This window comes from Micropterus salmoides, unplaced genomic scaffold (genome assembly GCF_014851395.1).
Source record: "Micropterus salmoides isolate LMB-PRFRI ecotype aquatic unplaced genomic scaffold, ASM1485139v1 Ms_hic_scaffold_12, whole genome shotgun sequence".
Lineage (NCBI taxonomy): Eukaryota > Metazoa > Chordata > Actinopteri > Centrarchiformes > Centrarchidae > Micropterus > Micropterus salmoides.
In genome coordinates, this window is record NW_024040263.1 from 30,170,308 (window position 1) to 30,187,252 (window position 16,945).

Genomic DNA, 16,945 nt, shown 5'->3' on the forward strand with positions numbered 1-16,945 from the left:
ACCGTACAAGTATGAGTAAACCTAAGTAAATCTGTCGCTATAGCCGAGTTCTGTCTTACCTGCGGTCATAATGGCTTTGAGTCTGTCCTCGTCACCGTAGCAGTGTTTGAACCGGAGTTATTTTTTGTGCTGGTACCTTTGCTGGTTTAGGTCTGTCGTGGACAGCTGACCCCCAGAGCTTTTCATATTCTTGATATTCTGTGCCGTGGTTAGTTTGTGGTTTTAAACGGCAACCGATTTTCGACAGACCGTTTGCTGTCTTTTCTAAGCCACCTTTATGTGACAAGTTACTCAGAAATTTACATTTACATTTACTCATTTGGCAGACGCTTTTATCCAAAGCGACTTACATTTGAGGAATGACATACAATCATTAACAGAGCATCAAATACAGCACGAGATCTACAGCTGACAATACATATTAATAAAAGCAGCAGTAAATACTAGTAAGCGCTAATGGCACATATCGCATCAATAGGGAAAGAAGTTAGAGTTAACAAAGAGTGCAATCAATACAAGATCATTGTAGGGGATAGAAGAAGAAGTTCACAGGAAGTGCATGTTAGAGGTTAGGAGTTAGAGGCGTTATAAGAGGAAATGTTCTCAGAAGAGATGAGTTTAAGAGCTTCTTGAAGTTAGAGAGGGACGCCCCTGCTCTGATGGCGTGTGGTAGCTCGTTCCACCATCGTGGTGTCACAGATGCGAACAGCCGGGACTGGGATTGCTTTGTGTGAAGGGATGGCAGAGCCAGGCGGCGTTCGTTAGAGGAGCGCAGTTGGCGAGAAGGAATGTAAACTCGTATTATGGAGTTCAGGTAGATGGTGCAGACCCAGTAGTCACTCTGTATGCAAACATTAGTGACTTGAATCTGATTCTGGAGGCCACGGGGAGCCAGTGGAGGTCACACAGCAACGGAATGACATGCGTCCTTTTGGGCTGATCAAAAACCAGACGCACTGCTGCGTTCTGAACCATTTGTTGTTTCACCGTACAAGCTGGAAGACCCGCTAGGAGGGCATTGCAATAGTCGAGGCGAGAGGTAACCATGGCCTGTACCAGAAGCTGGGTGGCGTACTGAGTGAGGTAGGGCCTGATCAGTGAGGTAGGGCCTGATTAGAAATAGTAATAAGTTAGTTTTTTTCTGACAAATGTTGATTTCATTTGATTGCCTGCAGTTGTCATTATAGTCTTTCTAGCGAAACCTTAACAGTTTGTTAAGACTAGGAGAAGAAGATAATTAACATTGCAGCTCTTGTCATCTTAAAACCACATGAATGTCAATATTTGATATGTAAACAATTAATCACTCAGTCCTAGTTGCTGTCCCATCAACATACAGTACTTACTGTAACTATAGGGACAGACACCTCACCAACAACACAGCAGAGCTTTATGAACAGTGGCAGGCCGCACAGGCTCCTGCTCATTTATGAAGTCTGAATTGTTCAGTTCCTCCTTTACTTTCCATTACAAGTCCTCCTACAGCTCTGCTGATGGAGTTTTAATTTGCACAGCCTCTTTACGTGCCTCGACATGAGAGAACAGGACACATTAAACTGGAATAAAGCTGTTTTACGGGTTTGCACACTTGTGGTTTTATCCAGATGTATTGCTCTTTCTTTTCCAACAAGCATGTTAAAGGCCCTTAACTTTTCATTACACACCCATGGCAGTTTTTGCTGAATTTTCATTATGGTCTCTTGGCTATGTTCAAATGAAGGATGAGTGCGAAGTAGAAGAGCACTGTGGGTGGTCTTTGTGGCTTTATCTCCTCGTAGTGCCTTCACATTTTGCTTTTGTAATAGAACATCAATTCACAGCACAGGGGATTATGTGCATGCCCTACACAGGCTCCTCTTGTTTTCCTCTTGTGTTTCTTTTTTGGGAGCTGAGCTGTTGATATCTCTGCCAAGCTGTGTAGCTAACTCTATCTCCTGTGCTGCTGTGAGGGGAGAAGCATTAGGGGATGATGCACCCTGTCCATCTGCTTTTTGCACTAATTATCTTTTCTGGGCACAGTAGGAAATGAGGAAGGATGAGGGAGTAATTGGTTATACAATATAACACCAACTAGGGCAAGATTAAGGCTTTTAAAAAAGAGGTGCAACATTTTGAAATAATAGCAAAATACACTGCGGTTTAAACTGTATGTCTACTGTTACAATTTATTTCTAAATACTACGAAAACAAATCACAGACCGTACACTATGAGCTGAAAAAGAACAAACAGTGTTCCTAGAAACTGTAGAGCCTGTGTGTATCTTCCCGGGACATCAGGACACGATGTGTTATGTGTCATATTTAAAGTGTTTGTTTGGAAGCAAGCTTTGCTGTCAGGGCTTTTTGTCTCAACCTACAGTACCGCTTTAAAATAGATATCATCTTGTCAGGCAGAGCACAAGTAAAAAAATGTTACACATCTTTGATCACAGACTTTTTAAGTAGAAATACTGAAAAACACTAATAATCAAGATAGGAAGTAGTTCCAGATGTCCCCAATATATATTGTATTATTAACAACTGAACATCTAGCCCTTACCGCACAGCAGGGAAAAAAAGCCTTCCCTGTGCAGTGCATTGCTTTTTTATATTGAAATTAAATTAAGGGGTTCAACAAGTGAAGCCAGCAAAATGTGCACAACTTAGCATTAAGGGTCGTCATGTTTGATGGGGGAGGAAGTAAGAGCGCAAAAACAATGCTGGCAGGTACATCTACCAGCAGGATGAAGCAGGAAACAACTGTCTGCATAATGTACTTACATTTTACACGGCATGACATTTCACAGCACCACCTCAGTGCCCTGCCATTAAACTTGAAACCATGATCCTCAGTGATGCTACAGCTACATCATGTTAATGTAAAAAAATATATACTATTTCACACCTTTCAGCACCTTCTGGGACTGTCTGTCTATAAAAACGTTGGTATCACTCAGTGTTGGGCAGTAACACAAGGAGGGGTGGTGATGGCGCATAGGTAAAATGCTTGCCTTTGGCGTGGGAGACCTTGATTTGATTCCCACTGTGAGACATCCACCATTGTGTCCCTGAGCAAGACACTTAACCCCTAGTTGCTCCAGAGGCGTGCGACCTCTGACATGTATAGCAATTGTAAGTTGCTTTGGATAAGCGTCAGCTAAATGAATAAAAATGTAAACACATTGCTTGGTAATGGGTTACAGTACTATAATTGTTATAATTAATATAATATAATTAATAATTTAAAAATTCAGTAAACATTACACACATATTACAGTAACTAATCCAGTGACTCTAAATCACTTCAACAGTTAGTTGTTGTTGGATGTAGACTTGATATCTGTTTGCTCTCTCTAGTTGTATTGGAAACCACTGTTACTAGCAGTATCTACTGATTTGGCCAAAATGTAAAATGTAGTATGTAGTCTGCAGTATGCAAACAAAAGCAATATCTGCAGTATGCTACAAAATACCTAGATGTCGTACTGATTCGGAAAAAATCTGCTGTATGCATCGGGCCAGTTTACCTCCCCTACTGCATCCCACAATGCAAAGCGGTCAAAATGGACAAAACAGTCACAACAACCTTTTTTTTTTAATGTAATCTTTATTTAATCAGGCAGTCTTAACAAGCAGTCTCAACTGCTCTCTCCCTGATAACAAAAAATATAGCTCAACGTTAGATTTAAGCTATGTATGTTGCGTTGTTTCCTTTTCTGATAGGGAATGTGGGAGAGACAAGGACTCAGTTTAACGTTGCTGACTTTGTGATATCAAATGTTAGCTAAGCAGACTTAACAAAGCGTTATGGCTTCGGACTATGGACAAATGCAACTAGTTACAACGCTTCATTTGGTGCAGATGTTCTCCTTACACAAGATTAAATTAGAAAAAATGGTAGTTACGTTTAAATTCCCCGTATTGTTTACCTCCAATTTCCAAAACCAGAAATAGAAAATGTAGCTCAGCTGGGCTGAGTTACAAAAGTAACGCAATGAGTGACGTAGCTGTTGCTGTTGATTAAATGGTGACGTAACTTCTTAATTCTAATTATTGAATAAGCCATAATGTAATGTAATTGATAATATTTGATTTGATTACATATTTTAAGTAACAGTGGCTACATATCCAAGTATGTAAACCTGGGACTGTTTATGTCATACCCCGTAATTCATGTAATTATTCAAAGATTGCCCCGGCCTTTCTGTGTGGCGTTTGCATGTTCTCCCCGTGTCCGTGTGGGTTCTCTCCAGGTGCTCCGGCTTCCTCCCACCATCCAAAGACATGCAGGTTAATTGGTGTCTCCGAAATTGTCCATAGGCGTGAGTGTGAGTGGTTGTCTGTCTATGTGTAGCCCTGCGATGGACTGGCGACCTGTCCAGGGTGTACCCCGCCTTTCGCCCAATGTAATCTGGGATTTGCTCCAGCACCCCCTCTGACCCTGTACGCAGGATAAGCGGTTGACGATGGATGGACACATGTTGGGGCATCCAAAAATGTTCCAGGACCTTTTATAATATACATTTTACAATGGGCAAGCAAGGAGCCGCCTGTAATGACAAGCCGTGATGATTGTGAACAACCAGCAAGGAGATGTGTTAATTTATTTCGAAACATTTGGCGACTAAGACTCTTCTCATCGACTAATGGTTTAGTCGACCTTTAGGGGGCAGCCCTAGAAAATATGTCATGTTCAAGTTCTAGTGTGCATGTGTTTGTGATTCTTAATGTAGCCACAACAGTTAGAAAATCTGCGTGCTGTGTACTGTGCACAAACAGATCCTACTCTGCGGGCATTATTTTCACAGTGCTCTGTGTTCCCTGTGTTATCGGAACTGTGTTGTTCTTCTAAACACAAAACGCCTCACACACCAACAAACGAACCCACAAGACTCCTCCTAAACACCTCACTGTATCAATAGTCAGACGTCATGAAAATCCTCGCTCCCGGTCCCTCTTTGAGCCAACTTTGCAAGTTAATTTTCACTCGTCTAATCTCCCAAACACATTCTGCTCGTTCTGCTCTCTCTTTCAATGCCGCTTACAGGCTGAGGTGCATAACATCAGCGTAATGGGGAAGCAGAGACACAATGTTTCCCCTCCGCCACTGTTTGAGTGGCTCAGCCTTTCAAAGAGCCCAGGTGCATTGTGGACCTGGTTCTGTCGTCTTTGGTCTGGAAGCAGCTGTCTTTACAGCCACATTCATTTGCCCAGGCTCCCTGTTATACACATGCTGTGCATGCATTTACAGTGTTTAAATGTAAGTACAGTACATAAACAGGTGATAACCATCTCATAGTGTTTGACACATCCCTTAACCCTACTCCCCCCTCCCCATGTAAGCCTCAGAAATGTGATGAGTACACTGAGAAGGCCTGTCGCTGTTGGAATAAACCAGCTTTTTGTCAGAGCGAATGTAAAGAATGCTTTGAGGCATGCAATGCATGACCAGCTGTGTGGAGTAATGTAACTGCATGACCTCACAGGGCAGGTCAGAGGTCATGAGGTCATGTCTCTGGGGTTACAGTCACCATAAAAGGAGGTCAACAGATCACTGTGGGTAATTATGTTGAGCCCATTGGTGATGAAGCTTTTATGGAAGATGTTTTATTCTTTGGACCTCGTGAACTTCATGGTCATGCTTCTTGATTACAGAGAAAATGCACTGGATCACACAAATTACTTACTTACCTTAATTCTCATAACTACAGAAATTGTATGTAAAAGCTGTTCAGTAATCTAATACAATACATACAGATCCTGGTCAAGTGAAAAATAGATGACAATGTAGTAACGAGACAGACAGACATCTGAAAGGCTGACAGACACCCTACCTAGCAAGTATATTATTAGGTTTTAAGTATCTTTTTGTATCCTCATCGTACAATTGTGAGTATAACACAGAACTGACATTAATGTGACACACTCCGCCTTTTTTTTCGCCTCAGCCGAGTCAAGTGAAAAAGTGGTTTATTTTTTGTCTGCAGGGCCAGCAATGGTATTTGAGAACGGTACCTTATGCCACAGCACAAGATTACACTGACCCCCTCACTAGAATTGATTTAGTACTCTTCTAATTGATAAATTAATATTATGTGTTGAGAAACAGCTCAGTATAAATGGTAGGGTAATAGGAAAAGACAGCTGTTAGCTACAAAGACATAGATAATTAATTATCTTCTTTCATATCAACCCAAATTAAATAACATCTTTTTTTACTGTGAGAATAAAACTTAATGATGAATCAACAACCCACGGATACAATGAAAAGGCAGGAGCAGAATTTGGTTTCAGGACCATGGACAGCATCAGAGGACATCTTCATGTCATGTGAGCATGAGCTTCTGTAATTATCTGTCGTAAGACGCCCAATCAGATCTCATCGTTACAGCATTATTAGTTTATCAGTAAACCAATTAACACATGACCAGGAGTCATTAGAACGGCCCTTTTTGATGACTTTCAGAGTAATGGTTCTCAACACTCAATCTGTGGGTCCTGAGGTTGCATTGATTTTATCTTTCCACCATATATCTTGGTTCATTGTAGAAATAAAACCTGATACCTGATTCGCAAGGCAAATCCATACCTTACACACTTACACACATGTGGGAGGTTAGTAAAAATATGTTAAGACTCAATTTTAAAGTCCGGGATTTTGCATTAATAAGATATACATTATTAATAGTTACATTGTTTATTCAGAGTCATAAATGAATGCCAAATAAACAACATTTAATATACTAATATTAAATAATGTTAATAAATATCTGCTTTTTATTAAAGCGTATAGCCATGGACAATTATGCGACAATCTGGGAGACACCCAGACTGAAAGAGACACTCGTTTGTAGTCGTTTTGTGCCTGTTTGTAGTTTTGCGTCATTGTATTTGTTTTTGTCTTTTTGTAGTTTTGCTTCATTATAGTTGTTTTGTGTTTCTTAGTAGTTGTTTTGCAGCACTTTAGTTGTGTTGTGTCTCTTAGCAGTTTTGTGTCACTGTAGTTGTTTTGTGTCTCTTTGTTGTTGGTTTGCAGCACTGAAGTTGTTTTGTGTCTCTTAGCAGTTTTGTGTCACTGTAGTTGTTTTGTGTCACTGAAGTTGTTTTGTGTCTCTTTGTTGTTGGTTTGCAGCACTGAAGTTGTTTTGTGTCTCTTAGCAGTTTTGTGTCACTGTAGTTGTTTTGTGTCACTGAAGTTGTTTTGTGTCTCTTTGTTGTTGGTTTGCAGCACTGAAGTTGTTTTGTGTCTCTTTGTAGTTCTGTGTCACTGTAGTTGTTTTGTGTCTGTTGTTTTGCGTCACTGTAGTTGTTTTATGTTACTGTAGTTGTTTTGTGTCTCTTTGTAGTTTTGTGTCACTGAAGTTGTTTTGCTTTATTTCATGGTTGTTTTGTGTCACTGTAGTTGTTTTGTGTCTCTTTGTAGTTTTGTGTCACTGAAGTTGTATTGTGTCTTTGTAGTTGTTTTGCTTTATTTCATGGTTGTTTTGTGTCACTGTAGTTGTTTTGTGTCTCTTTGTAGTTTTGTGTCACTGAAGTTATATTGTGTCTTTGTAGTTGTTTTGCTTTATTTCATGGTTGTTTTGTGTCACTGTAGTTGTTTTGTGTCTTTGTAGTTGTTTTGCTTTATTTCATGGTTGTTTTGTGTCACTGTAGTTGTTTTGTGTCTCTTTGAAGTTGTTTTGCTTTATTTCATGGTTATTTTGCGTCACTGTAGTTGTTTTGTGTCTCTTTGAAGTTGTTTTGCTTTATTTCATGGTTATTTTGCGTCACTGTAGTTGTTTTGTGTCTCTTTGAAGTTGTTTTGCTTTATTTCATGGTTATTTTGCGTCACTGTAGTTGTTTTGTGTCTCTTTGTAGTTGTTTTGCTTTGTTTCATGGTTGTTTTATGTCACTGTAGTTGTTTTGCCACACTGTAGTTGTTTTGTGTCTCTTTGAAGTTGTTTTGCTTTATTTCATGGTTATTTCGCTAGTTGTTTTGTGTCTCCTTGTAGTTGTTTGCAGCACTGTAGTTATTTTGCTTCATTTTGCGGTTGATTTGCATCACTGTAGTCGTTTTGTGTGTCTTTGTGGTCGTGATGGACTTTGTAACTAGAAATGTTAACAGTAACTTCATATACAGGTCCTATTAGGGAACCAGGGGTGGCCAATCAGATTTCACGTGGGCGATTAGTACCACCTTTAGCCACCTCTCTTTCCCCGCAGATAACAAAGACGATCACAGATGGATTTCCTGTTAATATCCCCCAGTCCCTCGACTCATTTTCCAAACAGATCAATTAAATTATGCAAATAAGAGCAGCACTTACCACTCATTCAGTGGTCTCTTTCTGTTTATATGTGTGTGAAGGGGGAGTGAAGGGTGCATTCGCAAGAGGTGATTGGGCGAGTGGGTGGAAGGACATATACCTCTATGTTGCGCTTGCGAGGGTGCATTTGTGTGTGTGTGTGTGTGTGTAAGCTAGCTTAGTTTTCAGCCGCTGCTGTTTGGAAGGTTAAGAGCAATCACTTGGCTGGAAGTGCGGAGCGAGACACTCCAGATTAATTCTGCCGCCTGTGAGCACAGGGCATCACGAACACACTGGCACTAAGGCCAGCTGAGAGACCACTAGTTTGGGGGATTAATTAGTGAACTTTGTTGAGAGCTTAATGACGCTGTCAGGGTGCTTTTCAGTAATTCTCTACTCTCATTCACTGTAAATATATTCAAAATGGAAACACATATTAGGCTATGGATGAAGGGAGTTGATTGTCACTCTGTAATTTTCGGTCTGACAACCTTGTAAGTGCGAGAGGCGTAGGTGTGCCGGTGACAAGGAGCTTGCTTTTCAGCTGACAGCACTACAATGCTTGTCACTTGATGTTTTCCACCAATCAAAATCACATTATTCAAATCTTTGGGAAAGTCAACAGAGCAAACCTCAAAGTTTTGATACTTTATGCTTTTATTTCACTCAGAACCTCCAGCAGCACTATGAGCCATGTGACAAAGCGGAGAGAACATTTGGGTCGAGAAATAATGACATAACTATTCTCGAGACTGTGGAAAATTTTGACCTCCATTTTGGCTCTCTGGATGTCAAAGAGGGCCCAACTGGGGTCAGAACAGCACAGTCCTGGACTGTGCTGTAGGCTATGGGACAGTGACCCACTCTGCAAACCCACCATTTTCACACAGGCGGCATTCAAACACTGGATGTTATCCTGATGGTTCCTAATTTTTAAGCTTGAAAGACTTCCTTTCAACTCTGTGATAATCTGGGCACCAAGCGGCTGATAGTATGGAGCTGTGGCGATGGACCACAAACCAAGTCAATGATATTAATGTCACACTGCCAATGATGACACTTTTGCAAGCAAAAATGGCTTATAGCGCTGTTATAGTGTTTATAAAAACCGATAAATGACAATTGAAAAAGAAACGGAAAGACGGAACCTTCAATTATGTCATGAGTTTTGTTGTTCGTCTACCAGAAGGCACTCTGCAACTTCCCGTGTAAGCAACACACATTTTTTGAATGCAACAAATCCACCACAAAACAACAATCAGCTAACATAATCAGCTTTTGTTCAAAGTACTCTTTACAACAATAAAAAAAAAAAACTGAATTATATAAGGTTATCTAATGTTTTATAACTACACATAACACATTTTAGGGATAATCTTTGTTTATATCATGTGTTTCTATAAAAAAAAAAAGAATATCAGCAGATATATCGGAATATCGGATTTTAAAATCCTCAAATATCAAAATCACTATTGGTCTTATAATCAATCACAAATGACTTGTCTTCCCCTGCTGTATTTCTGACAAAGTAGCCGCTCCAGTAGATCAACAAACTGTTTTTAAATAGAGCTCACTTACCTGGATGATGAAGATATTAACCACAGGTCACACCTAAAATGGCTATAAGTAATATCTTTATAATTATAATGTGTGAAATGACAATATCAAGGGTAGCGCTCTCAGTGATGCTCCTACAGAGAATAATCACCCAAATCTGCAGCTCCCCTCAACTGTACAGAGATTTATAATGAGTTTCCACTCATGTTTAGCTGTCTGGAACTAAGCAGCGACTAACTGGTGAACATAGTGGAGCATTTAGCAGCTAAGAGCTAGAGGAGACCAAAATAGAGCTAAAGGAGAGTGAGTATTGAACTTACATTCGTCAGGTGACCAGAAACACAATTCCAATGTTGCTCTGTAACTGCTGTTTTTGTAAATAAGCTGTTTGCTTATATCAACATAAAAGGTGATGATATATCAGTGTTGTCTTCACAAATTGTTTCAGCTGCCCCCAGTGGCCAAAAAGAAGAAGAAAAGAATCAGCACAGTAAGCAAGAAGAGCATCAGCTTCTGTGATGAATAACATGAAACTGTGTCCTGAACTTGATTTCTCAACATTTTCAGAACTTTATATTAAATGGTTGCCTCAGTTTTATTTTATGCTGCAGAAGGGTGGAGTTTAAAGGATGCGGCTGACTGTTTTATTAAAGGTTTAGTGTGTATCCAACGAAGGTTAAAATCAAGGGCAACTGGACTTGGTTGAAGCTACTGGAAGACGTTTCGTCCCTCATCCAAAGGACTTCTTCAGTTCTGACTGACTGGCAGGGAAACTCAGCTATTTAACCTCAGTGGGGTCGTTATCCCGGGTCATCGATACCGCTGGTTCGTTAGTGTTCCTTGTTGCTGTGACGACAGTCGTTACAGTCGTTAAGACTGAACGACCATCGTTGGTATCTTCACCTGAGGCCAATAGGTTACGTTTGTTGAGTTTCCTGGGAAGTGATGAAAGGACAGCATTGTAAGTGGGGGATAAGTGGTGGCGTAGACCCCCTCCCCTGTTCAATGACGGCTTCTCAACCCTCTAAAATGTGCACCTGGTGGTCCTCGTGCACATTTTGGACAGAGAAGATGGATGGTTTGAAAGAGGTGTCAAGGAAGCATCTACACCAGGGTTGAGAAGCCGTCATTGACCTGGATGACTGAGAATCTTCATAGACATCGTTCAGTGTGTAAGATTTAGTGGCATCTAGTGGTAAGACTTGCGAATTGCAATTTTTTAAAATACAACAGAAACACAAAGTATTATTGAGTGCCATAATTTCAGCTTGTGGTAAAACGCAATAATGTTAATGAGCATTTAGCATGTGAAAGTACAAATTACACATTTGTGTGCAAAGTGGTGAAGCACTATCCCAAAAAACAACAACACGTTTTTTCAATGCAAATTCGGAAAGTATTCGTTATTGGTCACTTGATGCACACGGTCATGTTATGTGTCATTATTAGCAGTAAATTAAATACATGTTTTCCACCAGGGCAGTATTGAACAGAAGTTTAGCTGCTGATCTGAGCTTCCCTGCTGTTACCATTCTATTGCCAATAATATTCATCATCGGTTTATCTCAGGAAGGTAAGGACACATTTCTGTCCACGTTGCAAAGCCATAACAGAGCGCTGTAGAATAACTACATTAAATTACAATCCAACAACATATTTTTTTCTACCAGGGCAGTAAAAGTTTAGTTGGCTGATGCTTCCACTCTGTAAGCCAACGTTACTGATCAGCTGATTGTCTCACTAACATAACCGGAAAAGCCAAACCACAATGCTGGAGAATAACAAGGCTACATGAAATTAATCCAACTAACGTTACATATTTACACCACTGACGGGGGAAACATGGCGGGTCTCTCGGTGATTACATTTGCATTGCTAAAGTCCGACTGACTTAATTACCTGTCCAGCAGGAAACAGACAACTTCAGCTCCGCTTTGAAAACATGTGTCCCACATGAACGCCTTCCATCTGGGAAAATCCACACAGATTATAGCCGTGATTTCTGCCGTCAGCTGTCTGCATCTGTCCCGACTCCTCCTGCCTTCATCTTATTAAGTTCCACACGCTGTCGGCTCTTGTGCTGAATAACACGTGTGTGCTCGTTCATTTGTTCAAATGTCACTTCTCTTCTTACTACAGAGGACTACTCAGACTGTTTATTATTATTATTATTATCTCCTCTTCTTCTTCTATGGATGCATGGGCGTCTACTATAGACTGTATATAAAAAGGCGTCTACACAGCCTGAATTGTACAAGCAGAAGACGAACGCCGTGATGGTGAAACACGCTCTGTAGCGCTGTTTGTCCTTTGTCGGCTATTGTAGAAACATGGACACAATACTGCGACGTCCATAGAAGGGGAGACCCGCGGTTATGTAGATAGAAATGGCTCATTCTAAGGTAATAAAAACATAATGGTTCACAATGCACTAAAAATAGTACAGATATTATATTGCATTTCTGTCAATAAATCCTCAGACATATTACACACTGATCCTTTAAACTGTGAGGTTCAGTGAGATTCATGATATAAGCAGCACAGAAAACCGATAGTTACCACCCACACAGCTGTTTTTTTTAAATTAACTCCAACTTTCCTGTCCCGCTAAGTAACGTTGCACATATCAGCCCATACTATCATTAAACCAGTGGCCTGAGAGTGATGTCTCTCCATTTGAAGTGAAGGTTTCTCACAAATTTAGAGGCCTAAAGGTCAGAGCTTAGCGAAAGGTCTCCCGTTTGAAATATTAATGTGTAACTGCACAAACATGAAGCAGGGCATGACTGAAAAAAGCAGTCCTTTCTCCAGAAGGCTTAAGAGGAGATGATAAAACACAGATGTGCTCTCACAGTTAAGCATCAAGAGCTTGTGTTTCAGACAATGATGTGTTTTTGGAAGATTTATGCGATGGAAAAAACAAAACAAGTTATGGTTATGAAGATGGAAGGGTACGGTTTCCTGGCGGAGGGAGCGACAGTTGGAGTGTGGAAATGGTCGGATGTTGCTTGTTTTCCAATAGCCGCAGTTTCACTGCTTGTTTCTTGCAAATCATGTTACACAAACAAGCATGATTAACTTTATATCTCAGGAAATTGAATAATAGTCGGGCTCATGGTTCACTGCGGAGAGGAAATAAGTTTTGTGATTGTGCTGCCAGTTTGTTCGTGTTCTGGTCCTCCTTCACTACCCGAATGGGTTCAAGAGTTTGTCAGTTAGGAAAATACAGCGGACAATTCCACATTAGTGCACATTTCTATGATCAACAGCATGTTTGTGACCAGTGGAAATGATGTTTTGGAATTGGAGATCTTATCTGCTGGTCAGTGTGGTGTCATTCTGTTTGATTGAATTGTGTGTGTATTACCTATTTATGAGTCTCTCCTTTGTTTTTCTGTCGTTCTGTTAAGGTTCATCTTGGTGTTCAGCTGCCTGGTCCTCTCTGTGTTCTCAACCATCCCGCCTCATCAGGACTACTCCTCCTACTGTCTCCTTATTCTGGTACGATACTGAACAACCAACAACCAAAAATGACTTTCTATCATAAAATGCCAGTTAAACCTATTCTCCATAGTGTTTCCTTTTTCCTTTAGTTCTTCTTTCATTACCTTTCACCCATTTTCCTTACACCCAAATATACAGTATATTCACCGACTACTTCAAATATGACAATTTTAACATTATCAGGTTGTTACCCACACCAACCCTGAACCTAACTGAGCATTGTTAAAGTATATAACATAGTGTGCTTAAGCCTTTTTTGAGGATGTGACAGTTTGACCTAATTCTATTCAGTATGATGAAATATGATTACATTTTTGCAGGCAGAATTTTGACCCACTCCCTGTCATTAGCTAACACACGTATAACATAACATACGCACCATGAAGAGTGTTCCTTTAGTCTTCAGTCACTTTTATTTTTTTTAGAAATACAGATGACAGAGTCTGTAAATGCACAAAACATTATTTTATTGGTACAGTCATATTTTCTGTAAATGTTTTTGCCTTCACAAAGGTCTAAATTTAGTTTCTAAGCCTTCACCCCACTGCCAGGAATAACATTTTGTTTTGGAAATACAAAATGCTTTACTCTTTTCTTTTCTTTCTTTCTGTTTTTGTTGTCTGAAGGTAGTGAGTCCAAACACACTGTCTACTGAGGTAGAAAATGTAGGAATGTAATTAGATATTTTTGCAGAGGGATTTGTGCTAATTGTGATTTAACAGTTTAGAGGGCAGATGTGAAATACCGAATTAATATTATGAAGAGTATTTCCTCTGTAATAAATAGACTTGTTTCTTAAGTCTGCCCTCAAACAGGGTACTTTACTTTCTTTTAGTACTAATAGCGCTAAATGGAGTTCAAAGTTGCCTTCATGAACAAAGTCAAGAAGGACAGAACGAGCTACTAGTGGGCACAAGAGCGAAAGTGCTTTCTGAAAGATGCTCACTATAAAACCATGCTTTTCAAAAGCCTCTAAATGAAAGGAGAGGATTTTTTTACACATTTACACACGATTGTCCCTGCAGCAGTAACTACCATTTCACAAATTGCACTGCACTAATTGCACCAGTGTTGTCGAGCTGAATCTGTGTGTGTGCAATAACAGATGACCTGTTATAGTCATTATCAGAAACAATACTTTGTCATCCCGGCATTCATTTTAATGATATAAACATTGCATTAATGATATGTTTAATAATAAGCGATGATTTGTTCTTCACACTGACAATATATGATGCGTCTGTTACACTCATTAACATACTGCCAAAACAACTATTGTTTCTGTCTTTTTGAACAGGAGTTTGTGATGATTGTGGTATTTGGGTTGGAGTACATCATCCGTATCTGGTCGGCAGGATGCTGCTGTCGCTACAGAGGATGGCAGGGACGACTCCGCTTTGCCAGGAAGCCTTTCTGCGTCATAGGTTAGTTGTTGGAGCAAACCTTTATGTGGAGTCTCTTTTGGGGAAACAGACGCATATTATTCCCTCCAAAAAGTTTTTTTCAAAAGGAGCCAGGCCATTTCATTTCCTTCATTGTTTCTCCTTCAAGTTGCCTCCTACTTGCCCTGCAGCGGATCGCAGTTGTCCTCTCTGTGAACGCAGTTTGATGTAAGACGTAAGCACTGTTCCACAGCACGCTATTGACCAGAGTTTGCCCGTGTCATTTTCAGTTGTGGTCAGAGCTCATAAGAGCAGAGAGCATTTACGTAACGAGGTTGCATTAACTGCCTTCTATTCTTTCCACTGTTTAGACATGGATCTCTGCTTCTTCTTGGAAAGTACAGTAGGGTGCTGGGGGGGTGGGGGGGGATGGGGGGCACGGCTTAGAGATCACGCAGGGTGCCGTGAGCTCCCTTCGTCACGCTTTGTAGCCAGCTCTGTAGTTTGTCAGCACGTTGAGAGACAGAGAGAGCGTAGGGCGTGGAGAAAGAGAGTGTGAAAAAATGAGATGATGGGATTAAATGACAAAATGAGTTGAACTCTGAGCGACAGAGAAACAGCTGGAGGCGATGATCAGTATCAGATTAATAAATTAGTAGAGTATCGTTTAGCTTTCTCTGTTCTTGCTTCCTTACCCTGTGACTGTGCTGCGTTATCAAAAGTGTGTTCAGGTCTCAGTATGTACCTGTACCTCTCGCACAGTGATGTAATCAAATTTAAAATGCATACGAGAAGGGGATTGTGGGAGTTTTGTATGAAATTACAAATACAATGTGAACATGTACGGTTTGTTTTTAGATTGCAGCCCCCGCTGCTAAATCACTGGGGGTTTTTTTTTACAGACAAAAATAATACTTGTCGAAGTTTTGACGTGCCCTGAGGATTTTTTTACAGTGCAAATAGAGGAGAAAATTATGAGATCTATGGTGCTGGAGTGAAAATAATAAGTGAGTCAACACATAAATGAGAGAAGCAACTTTTGCAGTTAAGTGTTTCGATGATTCAAAACTCCTCGTCCTTCCGTGGGGACTTTGTCTTACTATTCATGCTGGTACCACTTTGTTATTACAAAGGCAACAATGACATGATGTTTTTTGCCTAGTGGTAAGGCAGCAGCAGGTGTAAAAACACTGTTTATAATGTCAGTTTATCCCAGTCCTCTAAGTGCAGAACAGTGTGCTCGAGGATGGACTGTGATATCATATAATCTTCCTGATATGTTTGTCTGAGTTCCCTGTTGGGTTCCATCACTGGAGGGTTTGCCTGGAGGTCAGAACACTTTATGTTGGCTGCAAATGAGGGGTTTTGTTCCCCAGTCTTGTATATATCCAATGTGGAAAGAAAAATACTGACCTTGAGTTAACGTTGAATACTTCTAAAAGACAGAAAAAAAAGCGTTTTGATTTTCTGCTAGTTTTTCATACTACATATTTCATTACAGAACGATAACTACATTCTGTGTTTTCTTAGTTCAGTTTGTTGTTACAGGCAGAAAACTAACAGACATACATCTACACATGTTTTACATTTTGCCATTTGATTACTTCAGGCATGACTTAAAGTCATCCAACCAGACGAGAGTTATCATAGGTTCAGTAGATTGAAATCGCCATTTTAAAAGTGGTAAGACAGCATATCAGTTTGAAGGGCAAACATAAGTTTAATTTTCTTTGCTCCAATTTTACACATGAAGATCAGTTTAGTCCTCATGAAGAGTTCTTACTCAGCCTTGAAAAACAGTTGTATCATGTTTCCTATGGTTCTGAATGACTTTTTAAGGCTTGGAAAATTTATTTTTTTAATGATAAATGATACGTGACAAGCAGTGGTGGAAGTATTAGGATCCTTTACTTAAGTACTAATACCACACTGTAAAAACACTCTGTTAAAAGTAAAAGTACTGCATTGCTGCTACATATGTAAGTATAATTGGGAAGTATTAAAAGTAAAAGTACTAGTTGGACAATACATGTTTGTTTTGACCACAGTCCAAACTTCAACATTATTAACACTACTTTCAAATTATTAATATAATTAATAGGAAAAGCTGCAAATCTTCAAATTTGTAAAGCTGCCTGGAACCATCAAATGTTTTTACATGAAAAATTACTTAAACCATCAAAACAGTTGCCAGGTTCTAGTGGTACTTCCTATACATGCAGAGACGGAGTGCAGATA

The 16,945-nt window shown here is 39.9% G+C and overlaps 1 protein-coding gene across 9 annotated transcripts in view; it reads left to right on the top strand.

Annotated features, from left to right (window-relative positions):
• The window catches only part of LOC119899782 (potassium voltage-gated channel subfamily KQT member 5-like), a 121,912-nt gene that overhangs the window by 67,946 nt on the left and 37,021 nt on the right, over positions 1-16,945 (top strand). For all 9 annotated transcript variants that reach the window (XM_038714533.1, XM_038714525.1, XM_038714529.1 and 6 more), the window contains exons 2-3: positions 13,232-13,322; positions 14,623-14,749. In XM_038714533.1, coding sequence (XP_038570461.1) covers positions 13,232-13,322; positions 14,623-14,749 — 218 coding nt within the window. The remainder of the gene's footprint in view (positions 1-13,231; positions 13,323-14,622; positions 14,750-16,945) is intronic.